General features: G+C 57.9%; 1 protein-coding gene across 1 annotated transcript in view; it reads right to left on the bottom strand.

The window, feature by feature from the left end:
- The window catches only part of LOC140457030 (glycogen phosphorylase, muscle form), an 84,699-nt gene that overhangs the window by 47,972 nt on the left and 10,769 nt on the right, over positions 1–25,958 (bottom strand). The window contains exons 2-3 of the mRNA XM_072550946.1: positions 15,968–16,069; positions 12,542–12,620 (exon numbers count right to left, since the gene is read on the bottom strand). Coding sequence (XP_072407047.1) covers positions 12,542–12,620; positions 15,968–16,069 — 181 coding nt within the window. The remainder of the gene's footprint in view (positions 1–12,541; positions 12,621–15,967; positions 16,070–25,958) is intronic.

Genomic DNA, 25,958 nt, shown 5'->3' with positions numbered 1-25,958 from the left:
ACACCCCTACACCCCCCCACCCCTACACTCCTACACCCCCCCACCCCTACACCCCCCCACACCTACACCCCTACACCCCCCCACACCTACACCCCCACACACCTACACCCCCCACACCTACACCCCTACACCCCCCCACACCTACACCCCTACACCCCCACACACCTACACCCCTACACCCCCACACACCTACACCCCCCCCACACCTACACCCCTACACCCCCCCACACCTACACCCCTACAACCCCCCACACCTACACCGCTACACCCCCCCACCCCTACACCCCCCCCACCCCTACACCCCCCCCACACCTACACCCCTCCACACCTACACCCCTCCACACCTACACCCCTACACCACCCCACACCTACACCCCCCCACACCTACACCCCCCCCACACCTACACCCCCCCCACACCTACACCCCTACACCCCCCCACACCTACACCCCTACACCCCCCCACACCTACACCCCTACACCCCCACACCTACACCCCCCCACCCCTACACCCCCCCCACACCTACACCCCTACACCCCCCCACACCTACACCCCTACACCCCCCCACACCTACACCCCTACACCCCCCCACACCTACACCCCTACACCCCCCCACACCTACACACCCACACCCCCCCACACCTACACACCCACACCCCGCCACACCTACACACCCACAGCCCCCCACACCTACACCCCCACCCCCCACCCACACCTACACCCCAACCCCCACCCACACCTACACCCCAACCCCCACCCACACCTCAACCCCCACCCACACCTCAACCCCCACCCACACCTACACCCCCACTCACACCCCCACCCACACCCCCACCCACACCTACACCCGCCCCACCCACACCCCCACCCCCACCCACACCCCCCCCACCCCCACCCACACCCCCACCTACATCCCCACCCCAACCCACACCTCCACCCCCACCCACACCCCCACCCCCCCACACACCTACACCCCCACTCACACCCCCACCCACACCCCCACCCACACCTCAACCCCCACCCACACCTACACCCCCACTCACACCCCCACCCACACCCCCACCCCCACCGACACCCCCCCCACCCACACCCACACCCCCACCCCCATCCCCACCCCAACCCACATCCCCACCCCAACCCACACCCCCACCCCCACTCACACCTCCACCCCCACCCCCACCCCCACCCCCCCACACACCTACACCCCCACCCCCCCCCACACCTACACCCCACCCCCCCCACACCTACACCCCACCCCCCCCACACCTACACCCCCACCCCCCCCCACACCTACACCCCACCCCCCCCACACCTACACCCCACCCCCCCCACACCTACACCCCCACCCCCCCCACACCTACACCCCCACCCCCCCCCACACCTACACCCCCACCCCACCCACCCACCCCCCCCAAACCTACACCCCCACCCCCCCCACACCTACACCCCCACCCCACCCACCCACCCCCCCCAAACCTACACCCCCACCCCCCCCACACCTACACCCCCACCCCCACCCACCCACCCCCCCAAACCTACACCCCCACCCCCCCACACCTACACCCCCCACCCCACCCACCCACACCCCCCAAACCTACACCTCCACACCCTCCCACACCTACACCCCCACACCCCCCCCACACCCACACACCCCCCCACACCTACACCCCCAACCCCCCCCACACCTACACCCCCACCCCCCCCACACCTACACCCCCACACCCCCCCACACCTACACCCCCAACCCCCCCACACCTACACCCCCACCCCCCCCACACCCACACCCCCCCACACCTACACCCCCAACCCCCCCACACCTACACCCCCACCCCCCCCACAACTACACCCCCACCCCCCCACAACTACACCACCACCCCACCCACCCACCCTCCCACACCTACACCCCCACACCTACAGCCCCACACACTCCCACACCCACACCCCTACATCCCCCCCACACACCCCCCACACCAACAGACACACACCCCCCCACACCTACACACCCACACCCCCCCCACACCTACACACCCACACCCCCCCACACCTAACCCCCACACCCCTCCCACCTAAACCCCACATCCCCCCCACAGCCCCCCACACCTACCGCCCCACACCTACCCCCCCCACACCTCCCCACACCTACCCCCCACCACCCCCCCCACACACACCCCTCACCTACAGACCCACACCCCCCCACACCTACACCCCCACACCCCCCCCACACCTACACCCCCACACCCCCCCCACACCTACAAACCCACACCCCCCCCACACCTACAAACCCACACCCCCCCCACACCTACACCCCCACACCCACACCCCCCCACCCCCCACACCTACACCGCCCCACCCACACCCCCCCACACCTACACACCCACACCCCCCACACCTACACACCCACACCCCCCACACCTACACACCCACACCCCCCACACACCTACACACCCACACCCCCCCCACACCCACACCCCCCCCACCCACACCCCCCCCACCCCCCCATACACCTCCACACCCACACACTCAACGACCCCCGCACCACCCCCACCCACACGCCCCACACCACCCCCCCACCCACACGCCCCTCACACACACCCCCACCCACACGCCCCCACACTACCCCCACCCACACGCCCCCCACAAACCCCCCCACCCACACGCCCGCCACAAACCCCCCCACCCACACGCCCGCCACACCCACCCCCACCCACACGCCCCCCACCACCACACCCCCCCACACCTACACCACCACACCCCCACACACCAACACCCCCACATCCCCCCACACCTACACCCCCACACCCCCACACCCCCCCACCCCTACACCCCCACACCCCCCCACACCTACACCCCCACATTCCCCCACACCTACACACCCACACCCCCCACAAACTCACCCACCCACACGCCCCCACACCCACCCCCACCCACATGCCCCCCACCCCCACACCGCCCCCACCCACACGCCCCCCACAAACCCCCCCACCCACACGCCCCCCCACCCCCACAACCCCCCACACATATACCCCCACACCTACACACCCACAACCCCCCACACCTACACACCCACACCCCCACACACCTCCACACCCACACCCCTCCACACCCCCACACTCAACGACCCCCACACCCCCCCACCCACACGCCCCCCACACCCACCCCCACCCACACGCCCCACACACTCACCCCCACCCACACGCCCCGCACACCCACCCCCACCCACACGCCCCCCACCCCCACACCGCCCCCACCCACATGCCCCCCACAAACCCCCCCAACCACACGCCCCCCCACACACACACCCACCCATAAGCCCCCTCACACACCCACCCATCCCCCCCCACACACCCACCCATACATACCTGCACCCATACACACACGCACCCCCCCCACACTCCCCCCAAACACACCCACACCCCCCCCACACCTACACACCCACGCCCCCCACACCTACACACCAACACCCTCCCCACACCTACACACCCACACCCCCCCACACCTACACACCCACACCCCCCACACCTACACACCCACCCACCCCACACCTACACACCCACACCCACCCACACCTACACACCCACACCCCCCCACACCTACACACCCACATCTCCCCACACCTACACACCCACACCCCCCACACCTACACACCCACACCCCCCACACCTACACACCCACCCCCCCCACACCTACACACCCACACCCCCCCACACCTACACACCCACACCCCCCCACACCTACACACCCACACCCCCCACACCTACACACCCACACCCCCCACACCTACACACCCACCCCCCCCACACCTACACACCCACCCCCCCCACACCTACACACCCACACCCACCCACACCTACACACCCACACCCCCCCCACACCTACACACCCACATCTCCCCACACCTACACACCCACCCCCCCCACACCTACACACCCACCCCCCCCACACCTACACACCCACACCCCCCACACCTACACACCCACATCTCCCCACACCTACACACCCACACCCCCCACACCTACACACCCACACCCCCCACACCTACACACCCACACCCCCCCACACCTACACACCCACATCTCCCCACACCTACACACCCACACCCCCCACACCCCACACCCCCCACACCTACACACCCACATCTCCCCACACCTACACACCCACACCCCCCCACACCTACACACCCACACCCCCCCCCACACCTACACACCCACACCCCCCACACCTACACACCCACACCCCCCACACCCCCCCCACACCTACACACCCACACCCCCCCACACCTACACACCCACACCCCCCCACACCTACACACCCACATCTCCCCACACCTACACACCCACATCTCCCCACACCTACACACCTACCCCCCCACACCTACACACCCACACCCCCCCACACCTACACACCCACACCCCCCCACACCTACACACCCACACCCCCCCCACACCTACACACCCACACATCTATACACCCACAACCCCCTCACACCTACACACCCACACACTCACACTTCCCCACACCTACACACCCACACCCCCCCACACCTACCCACCCACACACCCACCCCCCCACACCTACACACCCACACCGCCCCCCACACCTACACACCCACACCCCCCCCACACCTACACACCCACACCCCCCCCACACCTACACACCCACAGCCCCCCCACACCTACACACCCACACCCCCCCCCCAAACCTACACACCCACACCGCCCCCACACCTACACACCCACACCGCCCCCACACCTACACACCCACACCCCCCACACCTACACACCCACACCGCCCCCACACCTACACACCCACACCGCCCCCACACCTACACACCCACACCCCCCCACACCTACACACCCACACCCCCCCACACCTACACACCCACATCTACACACCCACACCCCCCACACCTACACACCCCACACCCCCCACACCTACACACCCACACCCCCCACACCCACACCCCCCTCACACCTACGCACCCACCCCCCGCCACACCTACGCACCCACCCCCCGCCACACCTACGCACCCACCCCCCGCCACACCTACGCACCCACCCCCCCTACACCTACACACCCAACCCCCCCCACACCTACACACCCAACCCCCCCACACCTACACACCCACCCCCCCACACCTACACACCCACCCCCCCCACACCTACACACCCACCCCCCCACACCTACGCACCCACCCCCCGCCACACCTACGCACCCACCCCCCGCCACACCTACACACCCACCCCCCCCACACCTACACACCCACACCCCCCACACCTACATACCCACACATCTATACACCCACACCCCCTCACACCTACACACCTGCACACCCACACCCCCCACACCTACACACCCACACCCCGACACACCTACACACCCACCCCCCCCACACCTACTCACCCACCCCCCCCCACACCTACACAACCACCCCCCCCCACACCTACACAACCACCCCCCCACACCTACACACCCACACCTACACACCCACACCTACACACCCACCCCCCCACACCTACATACCCACACATCTATACACCCACACCCCCCTCACACCTACACACCCACACCCCCCCACACCTACACACCCACACCCCGCCACACCTACACACCCACACCCCCACACCTACACACCCACCCCCCCCACACCTACACACCCACACCCCCCTCACACCTACACACCCACACCCCGCCACACCTACACACCCACACCCCCACACCTACACACCCACACCCCCCCCACACATCTATACACCCACACCCCGCCACACCTACACACCCACACCCCCACCCCCCCACACCTACACACCCACCCCCCCACACCTACACACCCACCCCCCCACACACCCATACACCCACCCCCCCCACATCCCCACCCCCAAACACCCACCCACCTCCCACCTACACACCCACCCACCCCCCACCTACACACCCACCCACTCCCACCTACACACCCACACCCCCCCACACCTACACACCCACACCCCCCAAACCTACACACCCACACCCCCCAAACCTACACACCCGCACCCCCCAAACCTACACACCCACACCCCGCGAAACCTACACACCCACACCCCCCAAACCTACACACCCACACCCCCCAAACCTACACACCCACACCCCCCAAACCTACACACCCACACCCAACCACCCCTACACACCCACACCCCCCCCACCCCTACACACCCCCCCACACCCCTCCCACCCCTACTCACCCACACCCCTCCCACACCTACACACCCACACCCCTCCCACACCCACACCACCCCACACCTACACACCCCACACCCCCCACACCCCCCCCACACCCACACCCCCCCACACCTACACACCCATACACACCCACCACACACACCCACACTCCCCCCACACCCGCCCACCCCCCCACACACACCCAACACCCACCCACTCACACCCCCCAACACCCACCCACTCACACCCACACAATCACACCCCCCACACACACCCACTCACACCCACCCCACCCACCCACACCCACCCACTCACAGCCCCACACCCACACCCCCCACACCCACCCACCCTCACCACACACACACACACCCACACAACCACACCCCCCACACACACACATACCCCCTCCCCCACACATACCCACACACACACACACCCTCCCCCACACACCCCCTCCCCCCCACACACCCACCCACACCCAGCCACTCACAGCCCCCCACCCACACCCCCCCACACCCACCCACCCACCCCCACACCCCCTCCCCCACACACCCCTACACCCCCACACCACCCCCCCAGACACACCCCCTCCCCCACACACACCCATACACACACACACACCCACACCCCCTCCCCCACACATACCCACACACACCCACACCCCCTCCCCCACACACACCCACACCCACATCCCCTCCCCAACACACACACACACCCCCTCCCCCACACACACCCACACCCCTCCCCCAGACACACCCACCCACACCCCCTCCCCCACACACACCCACCCACAACCCCTCCCCCACACACAGCCCCTCCCCCACACACAGCCCCTCCCCCACACACAGCCACACACACAACCCCTCCCCCACACACACCCACACCCCCTCCCCCACACACACCCACAATCCCTCCCCCACACACACCCACAACCCCTCCCCCACACACACCCACACACACAACCCCTCCCCCACACACACAACTCCTACCCCACACACACCCACACACACAACCCCTCCCCCACACACACACACACACCCCTTCCCCCACACACACACACACACACCCTCCCCCACACACACCCACACCCCGCACACACCCATACACACACACACCCACACCCCCTCCCCCACACACACCCACACACACACCCCCTCCCCCACACACACCCACACACACACCCCCTCCCCCACACACACCCACACACACCCCTACACCCCCACACCACCCCCCCAGGCACACCCCCTCCCCCACACACACCCACACCCCCTCACACACCCATACACACACACACCAACACCCCCTCCCCCACACACACCCACACCCCCTCCCCCACGCACCCACACCCCGTCCCCCACACCCACACCCACCCACACACCCTCCCCCACACACTCCCACACCCCCTCCCCCACACACACCCACCAACACCGACTCCCCCACACACACACACCCACACACCCTCCCCCACACACACCCACCCACACCCCCTCCCCCACACACACCCACCCACACCCCCCCCCCCACACACCCACCCACACCCCCTCCCCCCCACACACCCACCCACACACACACCCACCCACACCCCCTCCTCCACACACACCCACCCACACCCCCCTCCTCCACACACACCCACCCACACCCCCTCCTCCACACACACCCACCCACACCCCCTCCCCCACACACACCCACACACACCCCCTCCCCCACACACACCCACCCACACCCCCTCCCCCACACACACCCACACCCCCTCCCCCACACACACCCACCCACACCCCCTCCTCCACACACACCCACCCACACCCCCTCCCCCACACACACCCACACACACCCGCTCCCCCACATACACCCACACCCCCTCCCCCACATACACCCACACCCCCTCCCCCACCCACACCCCCACACCCCCCCACACCCACACCCCCCACACCTACACCCCCCACACACCTACACACCCACACCCCCTCCCCCACACACACCCACACCCCCTCCCCCACCACACCCACACCCCCCTCCCCCACACACACCCACACACCCACACACCATCCCCCACACACACCCACAACCCCTCCCCCACACACACCCTCAACCCCTCTCCCACACACACCCACACCCCATCCCCCACACTCACCCACACCCCCTCCCCCACACCTACACACCGACACCCCCCCACACCCACACCCCCCTCACACCTACACACCCACACCCCCCACACCTACACACCCACACCCCCCACACCTACACACCCACACCTACACACCCACACCCCCCACACCTACACACCCACACACAACCCCTCCCCCCCACACACCCACACACCCCCTCCCCCCCACACACCCACACACACCCCCTCCCCCCCACACACCCACACCCCCTCCCCCCCACACACCCACACCCCCTCCCCCCCACACACCCACACCCCCCTCCCCCACACACACCCACACCCCCTCCCCCCACACACACCCACACACACCCACACCCCCTCCCCCACACACACCCACACACACCCACACCCCCTCCCCCACACACACCCACACACACCCACACCCCCCTCCCCCACTCACACCCACACCCCCTCCCCCACTCACACCCACACCCCCCTCCCCCACTCACACCCACACCCCCTCCCCCACCCACACCCACACCCCCTCCCCCACACACCCTCCCCCACACACACCCACACCCCCCTCCCCCACACACACCCACACCCCCTCCCCCCCACACACCCACACCCCTTCCCCCACACACACCCACAACCCCTCCCCCACACACACCCACAACCCCTCCCCCACACACACCCACAACCCCTCCCCCACACACACCCACAACCCCTCCCCCACACACGCCCACACCCCCTCCCCCACACACGCCCACACCCCCTCCCCCACACACGCCCACACCCCCTCCCCCCCACACACCCACACCCCTTCCCCCACACCACACCCACACCCCCTCCCCCCACACACACCCACACACCCTCCCCCCCCACACACCCACACCCCTCCCCCACACACACCCACAACCCCTCCCCCACACACACCCACAACCCCTCCCCCACACACACCCACAACCCCTCCCCCACACACACCCACAACCCCTCCCCCACACACGCCCACACCCCCTCCCCCCACACACGCCCACACCCCCTCCCCCACACACGCCCACACCCCCTCCCCCCCACACACCCACACCCCTTCCCCCACACACACCCACACCCCCTCCCCCACACACACCCACACACCCTCCCCCACACACACCCCCACCCCCTCCCCCACACACACCCACACCCCCTCCCCCACACACACCCACACCCCCTCCCCCCACACACACCCACACCCCCTCCCCCACACACACCCATACCCCCCCACACCCACTCCCCCACACACACCCACACCCCCTCCCCCACACACACCCACACCCCCTCCCCCACACCCACCCACACTCCCTCCCCCACACACATCCACACCCACCCACACCCCCTCCCCCACACACACCCACACCCCCCCACCCCCCCCACCCCCCACCCCCCACACCCCCCCCCCCCCCCCACCCCCACCCCCCCCACAGCCCCTCCCCCACACACACCCACACCCCCTCCCCCCACACACACCCACACCGCCTCCCCCACACACACCCACACCCCCTCCCCCACACATCCCCACACCCACCCACACCCCTCCCCCACACATCCCCACACCCCCTCCCCCACACACACCCACACCCCCTCCCCCACACACACCCACACCCCCTCCCCCACACACACCCACACCCCCTCCCCCACACACACCCACACCCCCTCCCCCACACACACCCACAACCCCCACACACCCGCTCCCCCACACACACCCACACCCCCTCCCCCACACACACCCACACCCCCTCCCCCACACACACCCACACCCCCCCAAACCCCCTCCCCCACACATACCCACACACCCCCACACCCCCTCCCCCACACACACCCACACCCCCTCCCCCACACACACCCACACCCCCTTCCCCACACACACCCACACCCCCCCTCCCACACACACCCACACCCCCCCACACCCCCTCCCCCACACAAACCCACACCCCCTCCCCTACACACACCCACACCCCCTCCCACACACACCCACACCCCCTCCCCTACACACACCCACACCCCCTCCCCACACACACCCACACCCCCTCCCCTACACACACCCACACCCCCTCCCCACACACACCCACACCCCCTCCCCACACACACCCACACCCCCTCCCCTACACACACCCACACCCCCTCCCCACACACACCCACACCCCCTCCCCCACACACACCCACACCCCCTTCCCCACACACACCCACACCCCCCCTCCCACACACACCCACACCCCCCCACACCCCCTCCCCCACACAAACCCACACCCCCTCCCCTACACACACCCACACCCCCGCCCCCACACACCCACACCGCCACCCCCACACACACCCACACCCCCTCGCCCACACACACCCACACCCCCTCGCCCACACACACCCACACCCCCTCGCCCACACACACCCACACCCCCTCGCCCACACACACCCACACCCCCTCCCCCACTCACACCCACACCCCCTCCCCCACTCACACCCACACCCCCTCCCCCACAAACACCCACACACACCCACACCCCCTCCCCCACACACACCCACACACCCCCTCCCCCACTCACACCCACACCCCCTCCCCCACAAACACCCACACACACCCACACCCCCTCCCCCACACACACCCACACACCCCCTCCCCCACACACACCCACACCCCCTCCCCCACACACACCCACACACGCACACACCCACACCCCCTCCCCCGCACACACCCAGACACACACACCCACACCCCCTCCCCCCCACACACCCATACACGCACACACCCACACCCCCTCCCCCACACACACCCACACCCCCTCCCCCACACACACCCACACCCCCTCCCCCACACACACCCACACCCCCTCCCCCACACACACCCATACACGCACACACCCACACCCCCTCCCCCACACACACCCACACCCCCTCCCCCACACACACCCATACACGCACACACCCACACCCCCTCCCCCACACACACCCACACCCCCTCCCCCACACACACCCATACACGCACACACCCACACCCCCTCCCCCACACACACCCACCACCCCCCTCCCCCACACACACCCATACACGCACACACCCACACCCCCTCCCCCACACCACCCACACCCCCTCCCCCACACACACCCATACACGCACACACCCACACCCCCTCCCCCACACACACCCACACCCCCTCCCCCACACACACCCACACACGCACACACCCACACCCCCTCCCCCACACACACCCACACCCCCTCCCCCACACACACCCACACCCCCTCCCCCACACACACCCATACACGCACACACCCACACCCCCTCCCCCACACACACCCATACACGCACACACCCACACCCCCTCCCCCACACACACCCACACCCCCTCCCCCCACACACACCCATACACGCACACACCCACACCCCCTCCCCCACACACACCCATACACGCACACACCCACACCCCCTCCTCCACACACACCCACACCCCCTCCCCCACACACACCCATACACGCACACACCCACACCCCCTCCCCCACACACACCCATACACGCACACACCCACACCCCCTCCCCCACACACACCCATACACGCACACACCCACACCCCCTCCCCCACACACACCCACACCCCCTCCCCCACACACACCCACACCCACACCCCCTCCCCCACACACACCCACACCCCCTCACCCACACCCCCTCCCCCACACACACCCATACACGCACACACCCACACCCCCTCCCCCACACACACCCACACCCCCTCCCCCACACACCCACACCCCCTCCCCCACACACACCCACACCCCCTCCCCCACACTTGTGTGTTATACACCCACGTCTTGCATATTTAAGATATCCCCCCTCATCCACAATCACGCTCTGAAGGTACAGGAGTGTGTGTGTGACTGTTTCCCTCTCACTCTGAGCTTTTTATTTTACTAATTGCGATGCCTTGAGCATTCGAGACGTTGATAGTATGGAAGGGGAAAGAGTCTAACAGTCTCAACAGCGCAGTTCCTCATCCACGCTAGGGAATGGAGGGAGACAGGTCAGAAATCCAACCTTAAAGCAGGCCCTGAGGGGGAGCGATCAGAACTGGACTGGATGAGTTATCATTGTAGAGAAAACCTGAGCCACGAGCAATCTGCATAAGTGGGGCCACAAGGGAACGGGGAGCCCAGCTGAATGGTGGGATAGATAAAAGTTGTAAAGCTAGATGGAGGTGGGGGGGCGGATGGCGGAGTTGCTCACCAGCTAGTCGGCCTAGACCCCCATTTCCAAGCCCAGCGTCTTCCTCGATCTCTTCCAATTCTTCCATGTCCAGACCAAGCTGCGGGAGAAAGGCGAAAGAGGTATGAGAGTCGCCATCCGGCGAGGGCCAGCCCAGCCCAGCCCAGCCCTGATAGGGGCAGTGGAACCAAGGGTTTACAAAGCAGGACAATCCCCCGGCTCAAGGGGCCACCTCAGCTGGAGCCTGCTCGCTGCTGGAGCAGTCAACACCGCTCCCTCTGACCAGCAAATAACACCAGCTCAGCAGGAAGCTACAACTCAGGACACTTGGGGGAAGGGAGCATTACACAGGAATGGACAAAGCTTCGGGGGTCTGGGATAAACTGCGGAACTGGGCTGAGAGGTGGCAAATCGAGTTCAATGCAGCTAAATGGGAGGTGATGCACTTTAGGTAAGAATAACAGGAAGGCAGAGTACTGGGTCAATGGAAAGATTCTTGGTCGTGTGGATGTGCAGGGGGATCTTGGTGTCCATGTACATAGATCCCTGAAAGTTGCCACCCAGGTGGCTAGTGCTGTGAAGAAGGCGTACAGTGTGTTAGGGATTGAGTTCCGGAGCCGCAATATCATGCTGCAACTGTACAAAACGCTGGTGCGGCCGCACTTGTACAGTTCTGGTCCCCATATTTCGGGAAGGATGTGGAAGCATTGGAAAAAGGGGCAGAAGAGATTTACCAGGATGTTGCATGGTCTGGAGGGAAGGTCTTATGAGGAAAGGCTGAGAGACTTGGGTCTGTTCTCATTGGAAAGAAGGCGGCAAAGAGGGGATTGAATAGAGACATACAAGATGATCAGAGGATTAGATAGGGTAGACAGTGAGAGTCTTTTTCCTAGGAAGATGACGTCAGCGTGTACGAGGGGGCATAACTACAAATTGAGGGATGATCGATTTAAGACAGATGTCAGAGGCAGATTCTTTATGCAGAGAGTGGTAAGGGGGTGGAATGCCCTCCCTGCTAATGGAGTCAACTCAGCCACATGAGGGAGATTTAAACAATCCTTGGATAAGCACATGGATAATGATGGAATAGTGTAGGGGGACGAGCTGAGAATAGTTCATAGGTTGGCACATCATGGAGGGCCGAAGGGCCTGTTCTGCGCTGTATTGTTCTATGCTCCAAGCACGTTTGGAATTACTGAATCAGAATCAAAAAGGAAAGGTACAAGGACTCCAAAGCAGGAGTTAACATGGGAGGAGCTTCCGAGAAGAATTAAATGGCGGAGGTCACTGCTGAAAGACCCTCAGAGTTAGGTTTCTCTTCTGCCTTATTCAGCATCCCATCTAGAGCAGTTCAGAGGGAGATCAACGCCAGTAATGTGAGAAGGTGCTCTGAACAGCTGCAGCTGATTCCTGACAAGTCAGTCAGCCTCCTAAATGTCACAGAGCCTTAGAGCGCAGCCCAGGTCAGTCACCCAACCCTCCAAGTCCCGCCAATCCTTGTCACGTTGCAATAAAGCCTGCAAAATTTATTCCCATAACAGAGGGTGTCTCGTGACGGGCATGCAGAAAGAGAGAGACAGAGAGAGAGACAGACAGAGACAGAGAGACAGACAGACAGACAGAACAGAGAAACAGAGAGAGAGAGAGAGACAGAGAGAGAGACAGAGAGACACAGAGACAGACAGAGACACAGAGACACAGAGAGACACAGAGACACAGAGACTTAGGCGAAATTAAGGTGCCTAAACCCTTGTTGTAAAGGCCTCCCTGATGGGACTGGAAATAGCTACACTTGCTATGGAACAGCAAATGGGAGAACTCTTGTGGTGCAGCAGTTAAGTTCCTGCCTCTGAGGCCTGGGTTCAAGACCAGCCTGCTCCAGAGAGGAAGATGTTATATTATCATCCCTGAACAGGGTGATTAGAGTACAGAAGGGGAGGTGGTGGCATCACTGTAATGTCTCTGGGTGAGAGATACAGAAGCACAGGCCAGCACTCTGAAGATATGGGCTCGAATCCCAGCCATGGTGGGATGTTAACTCCCTACAATCTGATGGCCTAATGGTGACCATCTAGTCACTGTCACTTCTCGCAAACACCTATCTGGATCTCTTTAGGGAAGATCATCTGCTCTCCTTACCCATTCTGGCCCACATGTGAGTCCAGACCCACAGCAATGTGGTTGATCCATAATGCCCTCTTGGCAATTAGGGATAGAGTGTAAATACTGACCCAGCCAGCAATGCCCACATCCCATGGATGAGTAGGAAAAGACCAGCAACAGGGACCCCTGCATCCTCTCTCTCCTGGGTACACTGTGATGGGATGTTCTCTACCTCAGCTGCACTTTGGCTGGAAACAGATTCCCCCTCAACGTGACATCAGTCAACCTTCGCTAACTCATCCCAGATGTGCAATACTTCTCCGGGAATCAAAAGGGAAGGAGGTCTCCCTCTGGACTTTCCCTGGTCTACAATCAGCAAACACCATTTCTGAATATGTTGAGGCCATTTAGTTATGAGATCAGAAGGAACAGGGAATGTTCAAGACAGAAGTTGACAGGTCTCTAGATGTCAAAGAATGTGGGAAGAGTGCAGGAAAATGGGGCTGAGGCAGGAGATGAGCTGTGGATGGTAAAGCAGGCTTGAGGGGTCAAATAGGCCTCTCTCCTATGGTACCTGGCCCCTCCGAGACAGAGAGAGAGAGAGAAAGCGAGCGAGATAAAGCGAGTGAGAGCATGAGCGAGTGACAGAAAGCAAGCAAGTGAGCTGTGGAAGTTGAAACATCCTGTTGCTACTAACAATAGGGACTTGGACACAATATTGAGAATTCACAGGAACTCGTGGAGCATATTCAGACATGACTTTTAAAATGGAATGTGAAGAACATACAAGGCAATAGAGGAAAAACAGCAAGTGGGTAATTAAGAGATTGGAATTAGTTGGCCAAGTCCTACAATGGTATATGATGCACATCCAGGGTCAGGTTTTGAAAAGAATTTGACACAAATCATCTGTCAAACAGCCAGGGATGTAGGAAGATACTGCCATGGAGAGTTGGGCAGAACGGTGGCACAGTGGTAGCACTGTTGCTTCACAGCGCCAGAGACCCGGGTTCAATTCCCGCCTCAGGGACTGGCTGTGTGGAGTTTGCACATTCTCCCCGTGTCTGTGTGGGGTTTCCTCCGGGTGCTCCGGTTTCCTCCCACAGTCCAAAGATGTGCAGGCCAGGTGAATTGGCCATACTAAATTGTCCATAGTGTTAGGTGAAGGGGTAAATGTAGGGGAATGGGTCAGGGTGGGTTGCACTTCGGCGGGTCGGTGTGGACTTGTTGGGCCGAAGGGCCTGTTTCCACACTGTAAGTAATCTAAAAAAAAGTCGCAACATCACGGAGGGATGGAGGGAGATGGGGGGGAAGAATGTTACTCACTAACTCCCCACCTCTTACCTGATAGATGGCTTCATCGCAGGCATTCTGGAGTCCCAGGTTCACCATTGTGTTCTGCAGCGTGCGACCCATATAAAACTCCAGGGACAGGTAATAAATACGCTATGGGAGGGGGCGGGGGGAAGAGGAAGAAATAACTTTAGCGACCGAGGCAAGCAAAGACTGAGAACACCAAAACATGCTAACAATGGGGACAGGACATCCTCTGGATCAGAACTGAAATATTTACAAAGACCAGCTGCACTGGCTAGGCTTGTATACCCTTGAGTGAAAAAGACAAAAGCATGATATAATGAAGGACTTTTTAATAAATTTATTTGTGGGCATCGTTGGCTGGCCAACATTTCTTGCCTATCCCTAGTCGCCCTCAAGAAGCTGGTGGAGAGCTACTTCCTTGATCCATTGCAGTTTATGTGCTGCAGAGTCACCACAGTGCCATTGGCAAGATCTGTACCAGTGACAGTAAAGGATCACTGATAGATTTCCAAGTCAGGATGGCTAGTGGCTTGGTTGTGCCAGTGTATCTGCTTCCCATGTCCTTCTAGAAATGAAAGTGGTCATGGGTTGGAAACGTGCTGTCTAAGGATCTTTAGTGAATTCCTGCAGTGCATCTTGTAGATTAGATTAGATTAGATTACTTACAGTGTGGAAACAGGCCCTTCGGCCCAACAAATCCACACCGCCCCGCCGAAGCGCAACCCATCCATACCCCTACATTTACCCCTTACCTAACACTACGGACAATTTAGCATGCTCAGTTCACCTGACCTGCACATCTTTGGACTGTGGGAGGAAACCGGAGCACCCGGAGGAAACCCACGCAGACACGGGGAGAATGTGCAAACTCCACACAGTCAGTCGCCTGAGGCGGGAATTGAACCCAGGTCTCTGGCGCTGTGAGGCAGCAGTGCTAACCACTGTGCCACCGTGCCGGTCCACACACTGTTGTAACAGAGTGTCAGTGTAGGAGGGATTTGGTGTTTGTGGGTGTGGTGCCAATCAAGCAGGGGCTGCCTTGTCCTGGATGGTGTCAAGCTTCTCGAGTGTTTTTGGAGCTGCTCTATCCAGGGGACATGTGGGGAGTATTGCCTCCTGACTTATGCCTTGTCGACGGTAGACTGGCTTTGCGGACTCAGGAGGCAAGTTACTCACTGCAGTATTCCCAGCCTCTGACCTGCTCCTGTTGTAGCCAGTGTTTACGTGGTGAGTCTAGTCAATGTACTGGTCGAAGACAAGGACAGAAACTATCTTCTCCAGCTGGAGTGGTTAGGGGTAAGAGGGCCTCTCGTGGTGCAGAGGTAGTGTCCCTACTCCAGACCAAGAGACTGGTTCAAGTCCCACCTTTTCCAGGAGTATAATAACGTTTCAATCAAGTCTATTACAAAAACAGGTTAAACATTTTTTTTACATTTCACATCAGTCCAGTGGGAGAAGGGGACAACATCAAGTGAGAATTTCAAACTCGAAGTTGCTAGATGTTTGAGGGGATTAAACGTTACAGAATGGAAACAGACAGACAGTGTTGAGTCACTAATTGATTGGCAGAGCAGGCTGAATGGTCAGTCTCTGCACCAACAGCTTGGCTCCTTTCTCCACAGCCCTGCTGACTGAACACTGAGCTGGCAGCACACCAGGATACTGCGTCGGTTATGGGAGGGGAGGGAATTCCCCATTGCAATCAGAGGGGGCAGCTAGGGTCTCTTCAGCCTTCAATGCAGCTAACCCACAGATACCATTCCTGAAGCTGAATGGTATGGCTTGTGGGTGAGACAGGCAGATATGGGGGGGGGTGGGGGGAGAACAGGAAGCAGCACAGGCAGAGTAAGCCCCTCAGTCGCTCTACCTGTAAATGCTGTTCAATACTGTATAGAGACAGACCTGTCCCCACCAGTACTGTACTCCAGTGTTATACAGAGACAGACCTGACCCCACCAGTACTGTACCCCAGTGTTATACAGTGACAGACCTGTCCCCACCTGTACTGTACCCCAGTGTTATACAGTGACAGACCTGTCCCCACCAGTACTGTACCCCAGTGTTATACAGAGACAGACCTATCCACACCAGTACTGTACCCCAGTGTTATACAGTGACAGACCTGTCCCCACCAGTACTGTACCCCAGTGTTATACAGTGACAGACCTGTCCCCACCAGTACTGTACCCCAGTGTTATACAGAGACAGACCTATCCACACCAGTACTGTACCCCAGTGTTATACAGTGACAGACCTGTCCCCACCAGTACTGTACCCCAGTGTTATACAGTGACAGACCTGTCCCCACCAGTACTGTACCCCAGTGTTATACAGTGACAGACCTATCCACACCAGTACTGTACCGTAGTGTTATACAGTGACAGACCTGTCCCCACCAGTACTGTACCCCAGTGTTATACAGTGACAGACCTGTCCCCACCTGTACTGTACCATAGTGTTATACAGTGACAAACCTGTCCCCACCAGTACTGTACCCCTGTGTTAGATAGTAACAGACCTGTCCCCACCAGTACTGTACCCCAGTGTTATACAGTGACAGACCTGTCCCCACCTGTACTCTACCCCAGTGTTATACAGTGACAGACCTGTCCCCACCCGTACTGTACCCCAGTGTTATACAGTGACAGACCTGTCCCCACCAGTACTGTACCCCAGTGTTATACAGTGACAGACCTGTCCCCTCCAGTACTGTACCCCAGTGTTATACAGTGACAGACCTGTCCCCACCAGTACTGTACCCCAGTGTTATACAGCGACAGACCTGTCCCCACCTGGACTGTACCCCAGTGTTATACAGAGACAGACCTGTCCCCACCAGTACTGTACCGTAGTGTTATACAGTGACAGACCTATCCCCACCAGTACTGTACTGTAGTGTTATACAGTGACAGACCTATCCACACCAGTACTGTACCCCAGTGTTATACAGTGACAGACCTGTCCCCACCAGTACTGTACCCCAGTGTTATACAGTGACAGACCTGTCCCCACCTGTACTGTACCCCAGTGTTATACAGTGACAGACCTGTCCCCACCAGTACTGTACCCCAGTGTTATACAGTGACAGACCTGTCCCCACCAGTACTGTACCCCAGTGTTATACAGTGACAGACCTGTCCCCACCAGTACTGCACACCAGTGTTATACAGTGACAGACCTATCCCCACCTGTACTGTACCCCAGTGTTATACAGTGACAGACCTGTCCCCACCAGTACTGTGCCCCAGTGTTATACAGTGACAGACCTGTCCCCACCAGTACTGTACCCCAGTGTTATACAGTGACAGACCTGTCCCCACCAGTACTGCACCCCAGTGTTATACAGTGACAGACCTGTCCCCACCAGTACTGCACCCCAGTGTTATACAGTGACAGACCTGTCCCCACCAGTACTGCACCCCAGTGTTATACAGTGACAGACCTGTCCCCACCAGTACTGTACCCCAGTGTTATACAGTGACAGACCTGTCCCCACCAGTACTGTACCCCAGTGTTATACAGTGACAGACCTGTCCCCACCAGTACTGCACACCAGTGTTATACAGTGACAGACCTATCCCCACCTGTACTGTACCCCAGTGTTATACAGTGACAGACCTGTCCCCACCAGTACTGTGCCCCAGTGTTATACAGTGACAGACCTGTCCCCACCAGTACTGTACCCCAGTGTTATACAGTGACAGACCTGTCCCCACCAGTACTGCACCCCAGTGTTATACAGTGACAGACCTGTCCCCACCAGTACTGCACCCCAGTGTTATACAGTGACAGACCTGTCCCCACCAGTACTGCACCCCAGTGTTATACAGTGACAGACCTGTCCCCACCAGTACTGTACCCCAGTGTTATACAGTGACAGACCTGTCCCCACCAGTACTGTACCCCAGTGTTATACAGCAACAGACCGGTATAAGAAATCCAGGAACAGAATGCCAGAGAATATTTCCTGTCATTTTTCCTCGTGGTGCTTAGCATACTACATGTTGGATGAATTGCATTGAATTTGTAACGTTGAGTGCATGTTGTGCGTGGGGCTAGAGTAGTGCAGTTTATTGAGCATGGTTGCTATGGAAACTTTCCATCTGGCCCTCACACTGTAATGCCTTGAAGCTTTACACATGATGTAATAACTCACATGCTCAAAGAGCCAAACACCTGGTGGGTTTGATGGTTTTTTGATTCGGGATACAGCATCTGTCTGGCTAGCCTCAGTGTGGATGCTGCTGATTTGTTAACGATCTGGAGGACTGAGTGCGCAGCGCGGCCGAACCTCCAATAATTTCAGCCATCCCCGTGTGCTCGGCCTACAAAGCAGCAAATTAGCTTGGTGGTGGAAAAGAGCATTATGGATCAAATGCTCAGTCAGACAGTCATCGGGGAAAAGCACTTCAGAGGGAGATTAAAAAAAAAGACCTTGGCATTTTACTGAGTAAACCTCTGAAGGTTTCAGATCAAAGCCCACGCCCATCAGCTCAGCAATGCTGCTCTATTCCTACAGCCCAGAGAGTTTATTTCTCCCAACGGGGCTTGGCAATACAGAACCGGGAGTCACACTCGAAGGATTACAGGGTACACCACTTAGGACTGGGATGAAGAGAAGTCTCCTCACCCAGACAGTGGTGAGCCTGTGGGCTTGGATGGGTTTTCACAGAGGTGGGAGATGTAGTGGGGGGGATCGGGGGATATTTCGTAGGTTGGTGGGGATGGAGATTTGGAGAGGGAGCTTGATGATCAGCAGGAGAGCAAGCAAGTGCTGACAGGTCTTTGGTGGCCTGCGTATGCAGAGTGACCTGTATAGCACGTTTTCAGGCAACTTTTAACCAGCGCAAGGAGATATTAGAGACAAGCAAAGGAAAGCTCAAAGAAGTAGTCAATTTTAAGGGCCATCTTCAAAGACCAAACAACAGGACAGCATAGAAACAGGCACCTCAGCCCACCAAGACTGTACTAACATGATGTCTTTCTAAACTATAAAATCGGTCACCTCTCCACAGCCCAGATCTCTTTATTCCCTGCCTGTTCATTTGGCTGGCAAGATATCTCCTAACCGTTGCTACTGTATCTACCCCCATCACCTCCTCTGGGTAACACATTCCAGGCACTCTATGTAAAAAAAGACTTGCCCCTTTTATCTTAAAGGTAATTGACATTTCTAACCTGGGAAAAAGACCCTCTCAATTTTGTTAACTTCTATCAGGTCACCCTTAATCCTTTGACATTCAAACGAAAACAAACCAAGTTTAGCCAATATCTCCTTGTTGTTAATACCCTCCAAACCTGGCAGCATTCTGGGAAACCATTTCTGAACCCTCTCCAAAGCCTCCACATCCTTCTATTAGTGTGGCAAGCAGAACTGTACACAATATTCCAAATGTGGCCTGACCAAAGTTCTATACAGCCATAATGCGACTTGCCAATTTTTACATTATCCCACAACTGATGTAGGCAAGATTACTGTACACCTTCTTGACTACCTTATCCCCTTGTGTTGTCACTTTCAGAGAACTGTGGGCCTGTATGCCTAGATCCCCCTGTATGTTGACGCTAGTAAGGGTTCTGCAATTTATTACATACTTCCCTCCTGCGTTAGACCTTCCAAAATGCATCATTTGCAACAATAAGCGCCATTTTAGAAGCAGTAGGAGGCCATTCAGCTCCTTAATGCTGTCCCGTGACAGTGTCAGATCATGGCTGATCCATAACTATACCACTTTTCATAAAGCTTACCCAAACAATTTTAATAATGTCAGACCTTGTTTTTTTTAATTGATCTTGCAATCTGAACAATTTTTTGGGGGTGGGAGCAGCAGAAGGTGGAAGACTTCCAGATTTCTACCTCACTTTGAGAGGAAGGGTTTCCTCACGACCCCCTGAACAGCCTGGTTGCCATTTTAAGGTTCTGCCACCCACACGTACCCTGTCGCCAACCCAACCCAACCCCCCCCCCCCCCCCCCCCTCACCTTGATACTACCATAAGACATAGGAGCAGTAACTAGGCCATTGGGCCCATCGAGCCTGCTCCACCATTCAATCATTGCTGATAAGTTTCTCAACCCCATTTTCCCGTTTTCTCCATGTAACCCTTGACAATCAAGAACCCATCTATCTCAGTCTTAAATATCCTCAATGATCTGGTCTCCACAGCCTTCTGTGGCAGTGAATTCCATAGATTCACCGCTCTCTGGTTGAAGAAGTTTCTCCTTGTCTGGATTGGTCCCCCTCCCCACAACAGGAAATAGTCTCTCCCTATTGATCCCATTGAATCCTATCATCAGGAAGCTCTCAACTGGACAAAGACAATGAGATCTGAATGTCTGAGTGAGAAGAGACTGGGTGAAACCGCATAGACGTCATCCTGAGAGAGAGAGAGAGAGAGATGGTCTGAGACAACCTCAGATTCCTCTCTTTCAGGGTGTTAACTGTACACTGATTCAGATCTCTCAGTCCTCTCTCTCTCGGGGAGATAGCTGTACACTGACTCAGTCCCCTCTCACTGTGTTATCTGTGCACCAACTGGGACCACTTAGTGCACAAGGGACTGATTGGTATCTCTTTGTCCTGCCTCTTATCTGCACTCAGTCTAGTATTTTTCAGGTTTGTTCTTGTTCTGGGAGACGTGCATGTACGGACTGCTCTCTCTTATAGCCTCCCCTCCTCTCGGAGGTACCTGTGCACTGACTAGTATCTCTCAATGACTGAGTGTAATAGATTCTCATTGAGATTACATCCCAGACTGGTAATGGAGGTGTAATGTGGTGCATAGTATTAAACTGGTGATTCCAAGGGCAGGAGGAAAAAGCAAGCATGCTGAGTGAGGGACTTACCACCTGCCTTATCTTTAACAGAAATGCAGATCTGGCAGCAGATCCAGAAGACACTCTCATAAGATGGAAACTCAAGAATGAGCTGCTTTTCACAAGGTCGTCATGGGAAATAAAAATCTATATCTATTATCCAACCCGCATTATTTCAGCTTACAGAAGCCAAGGCAATCTGTCATCAGGCCAGTATGCTGGAGAAATGCTTGCACTTTTCATGGTTTCGGCATTCCACTCGGACAACACCCAAACCTTATGGGGGGGGGGGGGGGGGTGTGACTGCAAGGTCAGGAAGGCTAATTCAGGAGTCAAAGTGTGGCTTCATCAGTCCCAAGGAGTCCAGTCCCTTTGGAGGGTGGAAAGCAGCAACAAGCTGGGGCCTGACCCTGTCACATCACTGTCTCAGGAATGACAGCGAGAGCACCATTTTTAACATCAGCTGCGGTCCCACCTGCATCCAGACAAATGCCAACCGTCTATCAGTTAAACAGCAAACTCAATTTATCCACAGGAAGGCCAAGCACGTTGGAATGGGCTTTCAGATGTTGCCCTTTTTGGGGGGGGGGGTGGGGGGGGGGGGGTATGCCAATACCGAGCCACTGTTCTGCTAAGGAAGTTACTGGAGTTCAGGATTGCCATTCCTTTGAAAGGTCAGGAAGGTCCTGGAGAGGACGTGGAGGGAGAGTGACAGAAGAGTCTCAGCAATGAGGGACTCTAGCGACAAGGCGAGATTGAAGAAACCAGGGTTGCTCTCCCTGGAGATGGAGGGATTCAATGATGACAAGTTTGGACAAGGTTGGGAGAGAAAAGCTGGTCCCATTGGCTGGTGGCACGAGGGCTCAGAGGATTAGGGTTTTGGGCAAATGAGAGGAAGAAGTTTGTTTTTAAAAAAAAAACACACTGAGCAATAAGGAGGCAGAACTCGCTGTACACAGTCGCAGCGGTAGCAGAGACAATGAGTGATTTCAAAAGAGAATCAGAAGGGCATTGGAGGGAACTCAATTCCCCTGGCCACAGGGACACAGCAGGTATTGATAGCACTGACTGGATTGCTCTACAGGGACAGCATGGACTCTATGGACCAAATGGCCTCCTCCTGTACTGTAATGATGAAGAGAAGGGAAGTTCTGCCATGTTTTCAGTCACCCAATATTACTGCTTGTGGGAGTTTGCTGTGAGCAAATTGATTGCTATGCTCCTGACGTTACAACAGTGACTACAACTTAAAAGTACTTTATTGGCTGTAAACCACTAGGACCTGTGACAGTTATAAAAAGGTGCCAGAGAATGGAAAACTGCCTTTGTTCTGACAAGCGCTTCCAACTCACTCGGGAAACTCCACCCAATTATAACGTTCATGCTAGTGCTGCCAGCACGTGAAAGAGCTCACTGCTTTCACCAATGAAAAGGCCTGACAAACCCATGTGGGATTGCCTTGAGTAGATTTGCTGCCACCAACCCTCCTTATTGGGAGTGGGCTAAACTACTGGCACTGAGTGGGGAGGGATGACCACACAAAGTCTTCAACAGCAGAGAGGCTCAACCTTGATTAACAGTGGACAGCAGTTACATTACAACTGAGACACATTATGATTGCGTTCAACTTAACAATTGGTACACACTAGGGAGACAGTGAGGACTGCAGATGCTGGAGATCAGAGTTGAGAGTGTGGTGCTGGAAAAGCACAGCAGGTTCAGGCAACATCCGAGGAGCAGGAAAATCGACATTTCAGGCCGGAGCCCCTCAGTAGGTACACACTACTTAGCATTTAGCACTAGAACAACAGGAACATATGGGTTTGACACTAGACGCTGATGAACTCCTCCCAGGAACAATACCTTTCATCCTGTAGGTGGAGCTTATCTCCTGATGTTGTTCATCTTTTCAGATGCCAATTGTCTCATTTAACAACACTGTCCTCCACCACCTCCCACGTTACACCCTGATCTCAATGGAACTCCACAGGTCTGCACTCTTGCCCCCCCGCAGAGTCCTCCAAGTACAGTGGCCTTCGGCAGCCACTTGTAAGAATTAATCAAAATGCAGGAGACAGCAATGGAAATACTCAAAAAGGACCTTGCTCAAGAACTGACTGGGAGAAGGTATGACAAAGATAGCAACTGTCCATCTTTCCTGAAAGAGGCTTTGCTCTGTATAGACTTGAGCCACAAGGTTCACAGTTACAACTTGTTGAGAATAACCAGACCATGAAGGTCACCAATCCTTGGAAAGGAAGGAAGTTGTTCAGCCCCTCAAGCCCATTCCACCCTTGAGTCAGATTGTGAACGATCCACATCATAACTACCTCACCCATTCCAGCTAGGGGTCAGCCTTGGGCTGGTAGCAGCCCCACTGTTACAAAGTTTAAAGGTTCAAGCCCCACACCTTGGTTAACAACCACTTGCACTCATATCACGTATGGACATTGGAAAAAAAACGCAAGGTACCTTACGGCAGTGCCACCAAACTAAATTCAATCCAGAAGCCATCCGAGGAGGAGAGACAGAGTGAGCGACTGAGTGGCAGAGAAGGGCTAAGGAGGGAATTCCAGAACTTAGCATCTCAGGCACAGTCACCACCAATGATTAACATCAGAGACGGGCAAGATGCCATTCATTCCTGATGAAGGGCTTTTGCCTCGGATGCTGCCTGACCTGCTGCGCTTTTCCAGCACCATTCTAATCTAGAAGCCAAACCTGGAGGAATGCAGAGACCTTGAGTACTTGAAGGGTCAGGAGAGATTCCAGAGATCAGGAGACTTTGGAAAGGAAACGGAAATCAAATGAGAATTTACAAATGTAGGAATCTGAGGACTGGGCAGTAATGCAAGTCAGTGAACACAGGTACCAATAGGAGTAGACTTTTGGTCACGTCAGCAGTGTTGATGTTTGCTGTGGGAAATTCTCTCCTCCTGAAGTCTTGTAAATGATTTTTATCGATTTGCACTGCTGACATTCCAATACACAAAAAGCAGAAAGGATTCAGGGGACAAATTGAAAACTACTGCGGTTTCCTGCATGGTTTGAAATCCATCCACCCACACTTCTGAAGACATATCAATAAGAAACAGGTCAGCAAAGGAGTAGTAAAGGCATACAGTCATAAAGCATTGAAACAGACCCTTCGGCCCAACTCATCAATACTGACCAGGTTTCCTAAACTGAACTAGTCCCA

This window comes from Chiloscyllium punctatum, chromosome 31, assembly GCF_047496795.1.
Source record: "Chiloscyllium punctatum isolate Juve2018m chromosome 31, sChiPun1.3, whole genome shotgun sequence".
Taxonomy (NCBI): domain Eukaryota; kingdom Metazoa; phylum Chordata; class Chondrichthyes; order Orectolobiformes; family Hemiscylliidae; genus Chiloscyllium; species Chiloscyllium punctatum.
This window is presented reverse-complemented; position numbering and strand designations above follow the sequence as displayed.